This window comes from Lampetra planeri, chromosome 30, assembly GCF_965212315.1.
Source record: "Lampetra planeri chromosome 30, kcLamPlan1.2.h2, whole genome shotgun sequence".
Lineage (NCBI taxonomy): Eukaryota > Metazoa > Chordata > Hyperoartia > Petromyzontiformes > Petromyzontidae > Lampetra > Lampetra planeri.
In genome coordinates, this window is record NC_136136.1 from 5,537,882 (window position 1) to 5,550,377 (window position 12,496).

Here is a 12,496-nt window from a genome sequence, read left to right on the forward strand (position 1 = left end):
TACAATTCAATGGGTTCACATGACATTGACTTCTCCAAGATAGAGGTTCTCTGCAAGCCATCTGGCTACCATGAGAGATTCGTTCATGAGGCGATCCACATATACAAACACAGAGACAATTTCAACCGAGAAGATGGATTCTGGCTCAGCAATCATTGGAAGGACGTAATAAACCACTTCGGATCTTAACTGATTGTTGTTCACGTTTATGGTGACTTTCAGACCGCAGTCCACTCACTGGCATTAACTGTGTATCTTGTGTTCTCCACAGGGAATGCAATATTTGCTCCGCTGCGGATCTCCTGCCACCGTTTTCCCATTCACATGTTTCATTGCTTCTACATACTATTAACATGCCCTCCCTTTGTTAATGCTACCCCCCCTCCATTTGGTGCTGCTGATCCTGCATAATGCATGGGCATAATATGACTTTGAAACCCCCCCGCCCACCTCCTACGCATTTCCCATGAATATGCTAAATTCCTCTTGATATGCACATTCTTTTGTTAAGGCTCTCTTCTTCCACCTCCAACTCAGCTTATATATAAGCTCCTAGCTTGGCAGTGTCTCATTCTTCACCTGAAGACGGCTGCTTGCGTTGTTGCCGAAAAGTCGTGAGAATTGTTTTATTATCTTTTATTTTTATTATTTTATTACTTCCCTTCTACGTGACTTTACCGAAAGAACCAAGAAGATGAATCCCTGCAGTCACGAAAGCTTTAAATCGAAATTAACTTTTCCATATTTGAAATCGACTCCATTTGATAATTCAACTGGAATCGATTACGCACACCTTGCCGTGGGCGCCATCGGGAATCGATTCTTCAGTCATCGATTCTCTTTGGATCGATCCACCCTCCAACCAAGCCTCGACTGCCTCGTCCGCTCTGCTGTGGCCTCAGCTGCCTGCCGCGAAAGGGGAAGACGATTGACGATTGTCGCTGCACCATTGACGAAGGTGTGCATCTGTGCTTTGCTGTCAACGAGGAGATGTAGGAGGTGCAGCTATCGGGGGCTATCAAAGGCTATTTATCTCGCTGTTGTATTCAGCGAGGTACCTGTGCTGGATGAGGGAGAGGCCGTATCGGTGAATGGCCGTCGTGCCAGTGAGGTCCTGTGTCGGCGATTGGCTTCATGATCACAATCGGAATATTTATATTGGATGGAAAATATAAGAAACCCACCTCACCCACTGGGATTTTTGCACACAGTGTTGGTGTACGGTGCTTTTTCTGCAATATTTTGCTGTCTTTTCTTGGATTTTCTGTTTGCACTTTAAGATGTGTTTTTGTTTGTTGAGGTTGCACCCGATTCAAGAGCCGAATGGCTCACAGGGCTATACCAAATGACTGCAACTGAGAAATCATACATTGTAGAATTGCTTGTGTATGGCTACTGTACAGCTGTGAACTCGGCCGTGTACAATTTAACATTTTACTGTAGAGTGCAAACTTAACCTGTGGCATGACACCTTGGGCTGCGGACTAAACTGTGCAAAACATTTGGAGTTGACTTAGTCGAATGTCGTCACCAGCACTATGTACTGAGAGCGTAATGATTTACCTAACCACCACGGTGATCCGATACATTCATTCATAATAGTCTTTTTCTCGTTTTTACCATCTCGTTTCTATTGTTGCTTGCTTTTGTTACGTCTCCATTTGTACCCTTGCTTACTCTATTAGCCGAAGTAATGTTGGATATGGTTTCCCTATTTAGATTTCACATACATTGAACATTTTCATGTTTACTCGATTCGCTGCATGTATTGTGAGCCTTTGTATGATATTATTCGATGAAACGATGCATCTGTACTCAACCAAAGTACGTACTGCGTGGGTCTGGTAGAACTGTGGACGAATGGACAAGGTTTTCGATGCCTCCTGGGGTCTGTCCAACGCTGAGCTCCTCCAGCAGGTACTGATGCACTGCCATTGGGTTGGTTCTGTACACCATCAGTGTGGAATCTTTGCCTTAATGAGGGCAGAATAGGAATTTGAAGTCTTTTCACGAGCAATCTGCACGTTAACAGTCACATGTTACTTCAAGAGAACCCTTACATGCCAAGAACGCCGGTAAACAGTGTGGAACATCGCAGACGATCAGAATAAACACATACATTTGCACACCTAGCTTTGACACGAAGATACTCGGGTAACCATCAACCACATCAGAATACTGTATCAACTGGCCAATGAGCACATCTCTTTCATGAATGGAAATTAAAATCACAGGAGTGCGTGCGGTCGTGGCCATGATACACAAACTATGGGCCATAAAGTAAACCACTGCTATTTTGGCAGCTTCAATGGAGGAGGGATAGCAAAACTACACGAGCTTTCTCCTGAAGTGCTCCCGTGGGTAGCAGACCTCTGTTGGCATTTAGCTCCTCAACATTGCCATACGCAAGAATAGAATAGTGCAGCTCTGATACTTGAAGTAATGGATATATAACATGTGCGGGCCGCTTTGACGTGATAAGGCCTCATGGGTTCATGGATTGTGTGATGTGAAGTCGTGGTTGTAATTTGGCCCACGGGCTATAGGTTCCCCACTCCTGGTATATACACACATTTACAATAACATTACACATATAAGCTATGATGTTTATATTTAAGATGGCTTTCAGGAACACAATAGTCGAGTACATATTTCATTGTAAAAATATATATTTACAGCCCTCAATCTACTTATGTATAATTTGTTCACTCCCTTAGCCTAATGTAACGGCATATTATTTTCATGAATCGTAGATATAATTGATGATTACACTCATTAATTTATTAAATTTAATGAATTAATAATTATTACATGCCAATGATTTGCTTAAGAGGACTGACTTTGTCCTCATTAACATTACTTTTATTCATATTATTGGTCTTTTCCCCCATTTTTATCCCAATTGTGCTAATGATGTCACGTTATAAGATTAATACATTGTTCAGTCCCTCCAGAAAAACGCGGAGTTTTTTGGTGATTGTTGCGGGCAAAAATCGTTGATTATGCGGCACGTTTTCTTAAAAAATGCGATGGAATATGCGGGATATTTATGAAATTTTATGCGATTAAATTGCGGGAACTTGCAAAAATTGCGGGAACTTGCAAAAACTGCGGTTTGATGAAAAAGAGAAAAAAAAGTGATTCCCCCAACACCCTATTCACTAGGCTACTACTTTAATGTAAAGAGTCATTTCTTATTACTTCCTATGATAAGCAAGCATACTACATCACAGAAAGTGCTGGGAATATTTAAGTTCTCATCTTGTTTTATTTCAGACCTTAACAAACAGATGGCTCAAACTTACAAAACATTGAGTCGAACAAGTTCTGTAGCTTTACAAAATGAATATGCTACAACTTCTGTAAAAATGAATAAATAAAATATTAAAAAATAAAATGTGTGCTTCCTGTTTTACAGAGGTAGCTATACAAAACAGACATCTTCTGTTAAAATAAGTGTTTTCAGTGCACAGTAACGTAAGCAATACAGTAACAGTACAGTCTTACAGTAATGTAAATTTACATACTACTAACAAAAAAGTGCAATCTTACAACTGTAAAGTTGCATAAACTCCTGAATAAAACTAACTACGTAGCCTCTAACACTGGCCAATCATTCACCATCCTCATCCTCCATCCCCTCTCCCTCAGTGTCCATCTCCTCCCCCTCCACCATCTCCTCCCTCTCAAATGCTCCACTGGCAAATGAGAAAGATTTGCGGGCTTCATCATGGTTTCATTGGCATCGCGGGGTTTGCAGCTTTTCAATGATGTCGCGTAATGAGTGACGTCACTTCATAACGTTCCCATGGCAACAGGGGAAATGGCTGCGCTTGTGTGAAGTAAACGCAACATTTGTCAACTTTCTGCTAAGATATATGTGACTTTTTGCAACGAAAATGCGGGGATTATGAAATCATGCAAGCCCGCATATTTTGCGCGCGGAAATCTGCAATTTATGCGGCGAAAGTGCGGCGTATTTGAAAAAACGCGCCCCCCGCATAAATATGCGGACTTTGGCTGATTTTGCATGGAATCATGCGATCGCATAATCGCGTTTTTCTGGAGGGACTGATTGTTATCTCAAAGCATTGCAACCATTTGTTTTAGAGAATGGCTCACAGAAGCAGATATAACAGAGCAACCTCTGAAATTCTTTCAAGTGACCTTTAGGCCACACATTCAGGGGCAGCATTTTCCCACTCCTGAGAGTAACCTGTCCTATGATGGTCAAACCAATATTTGTATTCCCTTTGATGAAGTTGGAATTCAACCAAATTAAGTGCAGAACCAAATGTAATGTGATGCTTGTTTGTGCAATCATTGGTAGCAGGGCTGAAACCATAAACCCTCTTCACTTGAGAATCCAGTTTAATCAAAGCTATGTGAAATCTAACCCAGAATCTCGGCGATACCAACTCCGTGCTTTGTCCTCTGAGCTGCCCAACATCTCCAATAACTTTTCACTCTCCTTCAAATCTACCACCACTATCCAACACCTGAGAGCAGATGGGGCTGCTGAGCTGGTTGTCCGGCAAGGAGACCACAAGTGAAGCATACCAAGCAATCACAGCCGGCAGGGTCGCGTACGAGCTGTACAACCGCGTGACAGGCAAGGCTGACATCGACAAATACAAGGTGCTTGTCCATGCATACCGGGACAGTCACCTATACGGAGCACACTTTTTCGTGGTCCACTTTGCATGCTTGTAATTTAAGCGTGCATAATAGTTAAGTTGATTTTGATTGTAATTCCTGAAATACTTCCTGATTGATGGCCTTATTATCTAACCTGATGGGATGATCGCAGCCCAGCAACTTAACACCAGATTGATCTTGTCCATTCCGCTTCCCCTTGTCTCTCATTTGTACTCATCCCTTCATCCCATGCCTGTAACCCCATTGTATTCCTCTCCCTAGGCTGAGTGCCTGCAGGGCATCGTAAATTTCATCCGGGACAACCCAGGAGCCACGAAAACTGCCATCGACCAGGCCGTTCTGCTCCACGTTCAGATATTTGCTGCTCGGGTGGATGCGATGTAGGACTGAAGTGTGACTAGGTAAACACCTGTTTGGTGGACATCTTTAGAATGAACTCCTTGTTGGATACCTTGAAGGATCAACATTTTTTGCTAACTTTGCCCAAAAACGCAATTCTTGGCGATCGTTAAATTGTTGACTCAGCCATGCAGCCTTTTTCATAACATTTTAAATATGTTTTATCTATTAGGCAGCTAAATACACTCGTATTTCTATGCGTCATATTGGAGTGGGCAACAACACCGTGTACTGGAGTGCAACAAGTGTGGGGGGGCCAACACGTGCACATGGGAGAGATAGAGCGATGGTAATCTCCCCCTGGGTGGTGTCACATGGGTGAGATGGTAATATCAAGAGAACAGCCTGGATATGCGCAATCAGAGAAGGAAATGGGCTAATATCTAGCAAAAAATCGCAACTACTGAGGCAATTTAATTTTTGCACATTATCCAGGACAAATCACACCCTCGTAAAATGTTGCATTTCTAAAAGGGACATTTTTTTGTGCATTGCTCATCCTTTTGCTATGTTTGGTTCTTAAGTTATAAGCAAAGTCACAAGCATATTACAATAAATAAATTGTAGTTTTATGCCATGCAATGGATTGTATCACGTGGATTATCACATTTCAATAATGAACACGTATGTATTGTCATTTTTTCTGGCAACAAAACAGGTGTTAAGATGTTAAAACACCAAACTTAAACCTTTTACAAGGAATCATGTCTGCATTAACCACAATGCTTGTGGTCAGAATGCAAACAAAACACATACTCTGATAATATATGCATTGTCCTTCAAACTGATTGGTCCACACCAGCGACAGCTTCTTTTGAGTCTCGTCTCAAACGGTGTTAGACCAGAGGACGCCAAAAGGTGTACATCCCAAAGACAATGCACTATCAGAGTAATGAGAGCTGGGGTGAGCATTTACATAATGGGACCTCCTTTGCCAGTACCAAAATATGATGATAGGGTTTTCCCCTTTTTTCTGGCAACAAAACAGGTGTTAAGATGCTAAAACACCAAACTAAAACCTTTTACAAGGAATCATGTTTGCATTAACCACAATGCTTGTGGTCAGAATGCAAACAAAACACATACTCTGATAATATGATATTGCCATTGAATTGTGACTTTATATGTACATTAATAATACAAACAACATTTAAGAATTTGCTTTGAAATATGTTGCACACTCGAAATGAAGGACATGGGCAGGTGCTCCAAATCGAGGGCAGACACATTTATTGTGGTTAATAGCAATCTTGTGAAGAACAGCACCGTCACTCTGTAAAATGCAACAGCACGTATGTTACAAACAGCATTTCTCCCGAGTCGCCATTAACCATGTGACTGGTTTACACGTGCGGTTATTCATTAACAGTTTTCTCATAAGCATCACCTACTCTTCCAACCCAGCCAACTATGGTAGCTCTATCCACTACTACTCCAGTAGCCCCGAACAATACACAGGTTGCCACGGCCAATACTCTGGTAACCCCGCCCAATACTCGGGGAGCCATACTACTCGGGTAGCTCCAACAACTACTGCGGCAGCTCTTTCTTTTGATGAGATAATACGTTGAGTATGTGGCCAGAACGTTAACACCAGGGCCATTATGCCAATCGTCACATATGTGGAGACATTGAGACAGACTTTGTAAAACAATTGATTGTCCTGACCAAATAAAGAAGTTTTGGTAGCTTTACTAATTTATATTAACTGGAAAAATTGCAATGATACCTGTCTGATTGGCAATGCGTCGTCTGGGGCACCAGCATAACAAACATGTGAAGGCCTCAATGGATGCCCACTGGCACTAATTGGTGTATTTTGTAATCCTCAGTAAAGTGTTAAATTAATTCTTGAAGCGTATTCAGCTCACCTGGCTGCAATTCACATTTCTACACGGATGTTTTTGTCCAGTTGCCCAAGATATACTCGTTCAAATATTTGCTTCATGTGTATAATTTATATATTTGTCTTCTGTTAAAAACACAACATATACATACACAAATACTAAGCTTTTGTGAAAGGCCAACGTTCCGTTTGTCCATTTGTCCGTTAAAATTATAAGAGCCTTTCAGAAGTGCTGAATCAAAAAGTTACCGAAAGTGGGGGTAAATAGTTGATCTAAAAGGTTTCCAAACATTGTTGACCCCCCCCCCCCTCCAAAAATCTTTTTACCCTCCCCTCACCCAATTTTTATTTTGTAGGCATTTAATCCTACACACCCTACATAAAATAGTAGTATCTAGCAGAGGTGTGGACTCGAGTCATGTGACTTGGACTCGAGTCACATGACTCGAGTCATGAATTTGATGACTTGCGACTCGACTTGGACTTGCATAACAATGACTTTGTCCCACCTATGAGATGTGGACTCGAGTCATGTGACTTGGACTCGAGTCAGACTCGAGTCATGAATTTGATGACTTGCGACTCGACTTGGACTTGCATAACAATGACTTTGTCCCACCTCTGGTATCTAGTAACTTTATAGGATTACCCACGGACTCTAAAGTAGCATCTAGTGATTCTATAGTATCTAATGACTATAGTATATACTGACTAAAGTAGTATCTACCGACTCTAGTAGTATCTACTGACTATAGTATCTACTAACTATAGTAATATCTACTGACTCTATAGTAGTATCTACTGACAGTAGTAGTAGTATCTACTGACTATAGTAGAAACTACTGACTATACTAGTGTAACGGGTTCCGGAGACACTTGTAGAGGTAACTTCTTTATTACAACACAACACTCCAACAGTCCTGATACTCTGTTACAGCCTAGGTACACAGCCTAGGTACACAGCCTAGATACTCTACTCTGGCTACGCTCTGGAACTCGCCCTCCCAAGGTCGTAGAGTCGGGAGTTCCAGAGTCCCACCACTCGCTCTCACAACATCCCAGGGTCTTCAGATGGCTGGTCGTGGGTCTTGGGTCTTGAGTTACAACTGGCCCCGATCGTCTAGGGAGCTCCCCTTTTTATGCCTAGTCCAACGAGGGGTGGGGCCGTGTGCGCCACCAGACATCCCACAGAGCACACACAGCCCCCCCCCCCCGTTGGCGGCGCCAAAAGGCTTAAGCGCCTGGGAACCCAACGCCTGGCGCCCAGAGGCTTAAGCGTCTGGACCCCCTGGGAACCCAGAGCCCCCAGCAGCCCCTCCCTTCTTATGTCACTACATTAGTATCTGGCTCTACAGTCGTATTTACTGACTATAGTAGTATCCACTGACTATAGTAGTATCTGTTTACTAGTAGTATCTGCTGACTCTATAGTAGTATCTGCTGACTGTAGTTGTATCTGACTATTGTCGTACCTACTGACTAGTAGTATCTACGGACTATAGTATCTAGTGACTATAGTAGTATCTGGCACTACAGTAGTATCCACTGACTATAGTCGTATATACTGACTACAGCAGTATATACTAACTGTAGTAGTATCTACTGACTGTAGTAGTATCTACTGACTATAGTAGTAACTGCACATATTGGGGTAGGGGGGGAGAAAAGGACATCACATTGTTCAGGATGTGGTTGTGCAGCAGTAATTGTGCTTTTTAATTCTTTTTGGCATTTTTAACGCGAGGGAGAACCTCTCTCCCATCGCCGCTCAGAAAACTTGTTTGCATTGGTAGGGGCAACCGCGAGTTGGCGTTTCCACGCAGTCATGCAACACGCCACCTTGTTGTACGAGAAGTAGTGACCGCTATTGGTGGTGGTCCTGTGGTGCACAATGACCGAGTAGAGCGAATAATGTTCCGGCTCGTGCACAACCTGATTGGACATGACCAGCCGCATGTTGAGTTGTTCTGGGAAGAGGAACTCCTACGAGGGATGAGGGAGGAGACAGTGGTGAGCCAAGCGTTAAAAGAGAGGAAAATAGGGTGCTGGCTAAGCAGGGGCAGAAGGGGGGAGCAAATGAACGTATTGGTGGGACACCAGTGCTAAGAACAAAAAATAAAATAAGACTAACAGCAGTGACGATTATCTCAACCGGTCCTGAGCCTCGTTCCCTCGGTCCACTCAGCCTCAAATGAGTATATGGTGCAATATGTAAACATTACCGCTCAGGGGACAAAGGCGGCCGGGCGTGGTGCTGGCCACCCACCCCCTTCCTGTGTTGTTCTGGCTTTGACAGGTGCTCATGAACAGCACTTGCACCAACAGTCGAGTAAGGCTCTTTGGGGGATATTTGTTTTTTTGTTTATCATGCACAACATCACCTTGTTGTAGGAGTAGTAGTGGCCGCTATTGGTGGTGGTCCCGTGGTGCACAATCACTGAGTAGAGCGAATACAGTTCTGGCTCGTGCACAACCTGATTGGACATGAACGGCCGTATGTCGAGTTCTTCAGGGAAGAGGAAGTCCTACAAGGGATGTGGGAGGAGACAGTGGTGGGCCAAGCATTAAAAGAGAGGAAAATAGGGTGCTGGCTAAGCAGGGGCAGAAGGGGGGAGCAAATGAACGTATTGGTGGGACACCAGTGCTTAGAACAAAAAATAAAATTTGTTACTATAATTTATTTTCCCACGATTCGCAAACCCAGTCGGAACATCTTGCGGGGTGCGTCAAAATAATTTCTCAATATAGAAGCAGTTGGAAGATGGATGTCAGCTCAAGTTTTAGATGTTAGACTGTTTTACGAGGACCGATGTGTTATATTGCACCGGTGTACAGCCAATGTCCAAATAACAAATATGGTGAATGCAATCAAATTTGAATAGAAGCATTCTGTGTAGCAAGTAAAATTCACCTTGTCGATTTTTCACACCACTTATCGATTCGCTCAATGGTAATGATAAGCACATTGGGCACCACGTGCAGGCTCACTCTCTTTGTGGATTTCCCCACGTGTGAGCACCTGTTCGCCCGACAATAGCATGTGTTGAGGCCGCTGGCCCCCGAGGCCTCTCCCTGCTGGGCGCCGGCCGTAGGGGGTCCGCCGTCTCCCGATCCCTGACTCGTGTGAGAGCAGCTGCTGCTGCGCTCCTCGCTCGCGGGAGAAGGGCTGCCGCCCGCCGGCTCTCCTCCCTGGGTCAAACCCCCGCGAGTCCGCGAGTCCTGCTTGTGGGGCATGGCTCGGCACTGGCTCGGCACTGGCTCACGGCCGCCTGAAAGCACCCTGTTGCCTCTCCGCCAATCAAACGCGACGCCTCCCCTCACAAACCCGCGCACCAATCACACGCGCTGAACGGGGGGGTCAGGGGTTGGAGGGCAAATGACGTTGCTCGCGCCCGGGTCGCCGATTGGGGGTTTTTGTTACGGGTGGTTTAAAGGGCTGTGGGTCAGGTGTTCGCGAGGGGTGTTAGTCCGCACGCAGTGCGGGGGTTCGCAGCAGCAAGACGAAGCGTACACCCGTGGAAGCACCGACCACCCACGTTACGAGCGCACACACACACAGCACCATGCGTTTTCCACACACACTCGCAGAGTTCACCCGAGGCTGTGATCAATTACTAGCGTGCACCCGTGAAGCGCCGACCGTACATGTACGAGCGCACACACACAGCACCACGCTCTTCCCACACGCTCGCAGAATTCACCCGAGACTGTGATCAGTTACTAACGATTTATTATCGGCATGACTGAGCCACTCTCACGGAATCAGTCGGAATCGGCAAGGCAGGATTAAACTATCTCCCGATGGTCTGAACCTTAGCCTGTTAGGACTTAATCCCCTTGTCTGCTGCCCATTGGAGAGCTGGGAGAAAAGGATCTGGTGGGGAAGGCAGTTCTGAGGTATGCGGAAGCAGTGGCCAGTCCATCGGAGTTGTTTTTTAAAAAGTATTGCTTCAATGCTGGTGGTGTCAGCATGGAGGAGGACACTTGCATTGGTGCAGAGATCTTCCCACTTGATCCCCTGGATTTGATGGAGGCAGTGCTGTTGGAAGCGCTCAAGCGCAGTGACGTAGCACCAATACATAGACAACCTACTGGCAGAGACTTAAAAGCCTAGCATACCATCTTTAAAACTATCACATCTACACAAACACTGAGTCTACACAACATGTAGCTTCAGATAATTTCGGTCCAACAAAAAACAGACGGTTACTTATATGACAGTCACATGATAGACAATGTTGGGACAAACAAAATCTTTCTGTTAACTCTTATCAGAATATTTATTTATACAGCAGGAATCCGATGAGTCGGGTCAGGTCAGAATGATACAACAACAAATAATACAAAAACTTGACAGTGAAAAGTATAGCAAATATTTACAAATAAAACGAAACTATTTTTTATCTTATCAGGTAAAACCACTGAGCTATGAGCTTCTCATTCAGGAGCAACTTGGCAATAAATGATAGCTTAATAAACTGGTTTATCTTATAGAAATTTTTACAGCAAAATAATCTAAATAATCTAAACAAATGTTTGTAAAAGTTATCCCATCATATCAGATGTTTATATATTTCCTTCCTTCTGAGAAACCTAGACCATTATGGCTCACTCGGTGGGTTAGGGATGAAAACTAAGTACAGGCAGTCCCCGGATTATAGGGATGAAAACTAAATACACTTTTCGATTTAAAGCTTTCGTGACTGCAGGGATTCATCTTCTTGGTTCTTTCGGTAAAGTCACGTAGAAGGGAAGTAATAAAATAATAAAAATAAAACATAATAAAACAATTTTCACGACGTTTCGGCCACAACGCAAGCAGCCGTCCTCAGGCGAAGAGGACGGCTGCTTGCGTTGTGGCCGAAACGTCGTGAGAATTGTTTTATTATGTTTTATTTTTATTATTTTATTACTTCCCTTCTACGTGACTTTACCGAAAGAACCAAGAAGACTAAATACACTGTGAATGAACATTCGTAAGTGAATGCTTTCTGTTAACAATTAATGTTAAAATGTTTAATGGTATTAATAAACATTTGGATACAGTATATGTTCCATTAGTTTAATTATGGGTAGTGTTAGGGTAGATATTCGATTAAATAAAATAACACTGGTCAACAAAAAAAAAATATTTTTTTGTGGCCTGGACTTTTGTAGCTGTTTTAGACTAATTTCAGGGTGCTGATTCCAAATCTGATCTCAGATTTGCTCTATCACATGAGATGTGATAGAGCAAAGCATACCCCATTTTCATTGATTTTACCCAAAATTAACTCTGTCACTTATGATTGCAAGTTGTTGCGAGTCAGGGACTGCTTTAGTGTTAAAATATGGTGCTGTATTTTTAGGATAGTGTGTTTATAATATAATTTTATGTAGATATCCACATTTATTTAATATTTTTCTTCTGCAGTTTTTATTGAAAATGCAATATTTGATATCTCAAAAACCTGATGTGATAGACAAGAACTTAAAACCGTTGGAATACCTTATGCCAGAAAAAGTGTGTTGACCAGTGTAATCGTAGGAAGTGCAGAGCGTATATACAGACATATGCTACAGGCAGTGATACACAACGTATCACAACGCGAT

General features: G+C 43.3%; 2 protein-coding genes across 2 annotated transcripts in view; both read left to right on the forward strand.

The window, feature by feature from the left end:
* The window catches only part of LOC144728845 (uncharacterized), a 109,063-nt gene that overhangs the window by 51,331 nt on the left and 45,236 nt on the right, over positions 1-12,496 (forward strand). The gene's annotated exons all lie outside the window — the stretch shown is intronic.
* LOC144728844 (uncharacterized) lies at positions 827-5,640 on the forward strand. The gene is made up of 4 exons (XM_078608531.1): positions 827-958; positions 1,849-1,917; positions 4,510-4,638; positions 4,921-5,640. The coding sequence occupies exons 2-4, from the start codon at positions 1,861-1,863 to the stop codon at positions 5,041-5,043; spliced, it is 309 nt and encodes a 102-aa protein (XP_078464657.1). The 5' UTR covers positions 827-958; positions 1,849-1,860; the 3' UTR covers positions 5,044-5,640.

Excerpts from the sequence above, each read along its gene's own strand:
- LOC144728844 (XM_078608531.1), top strand. The coding sequence starts at position 1,861 with ATGGACAAGGTTTTCGATGCCTCCTGGGGTCTGTCCAACGCTGAGCTC. Across the intron at positions 1,918-4,509 it reads ACGCTGAGCTCCTCCAGCAG|ATGGGGCTGCTGAGCTGGTT; the intron begins GTACTGATGCAC and ends ACCTGAGAGCAG. Across the intron at positions 4,639-4,920 it reads CTGACATCGACAAATACAAG|GCTGAGTGCCTGCAGGGCAT; the intron begins GTGCTTGTCCAT and ends TCCTCTCCCTAG.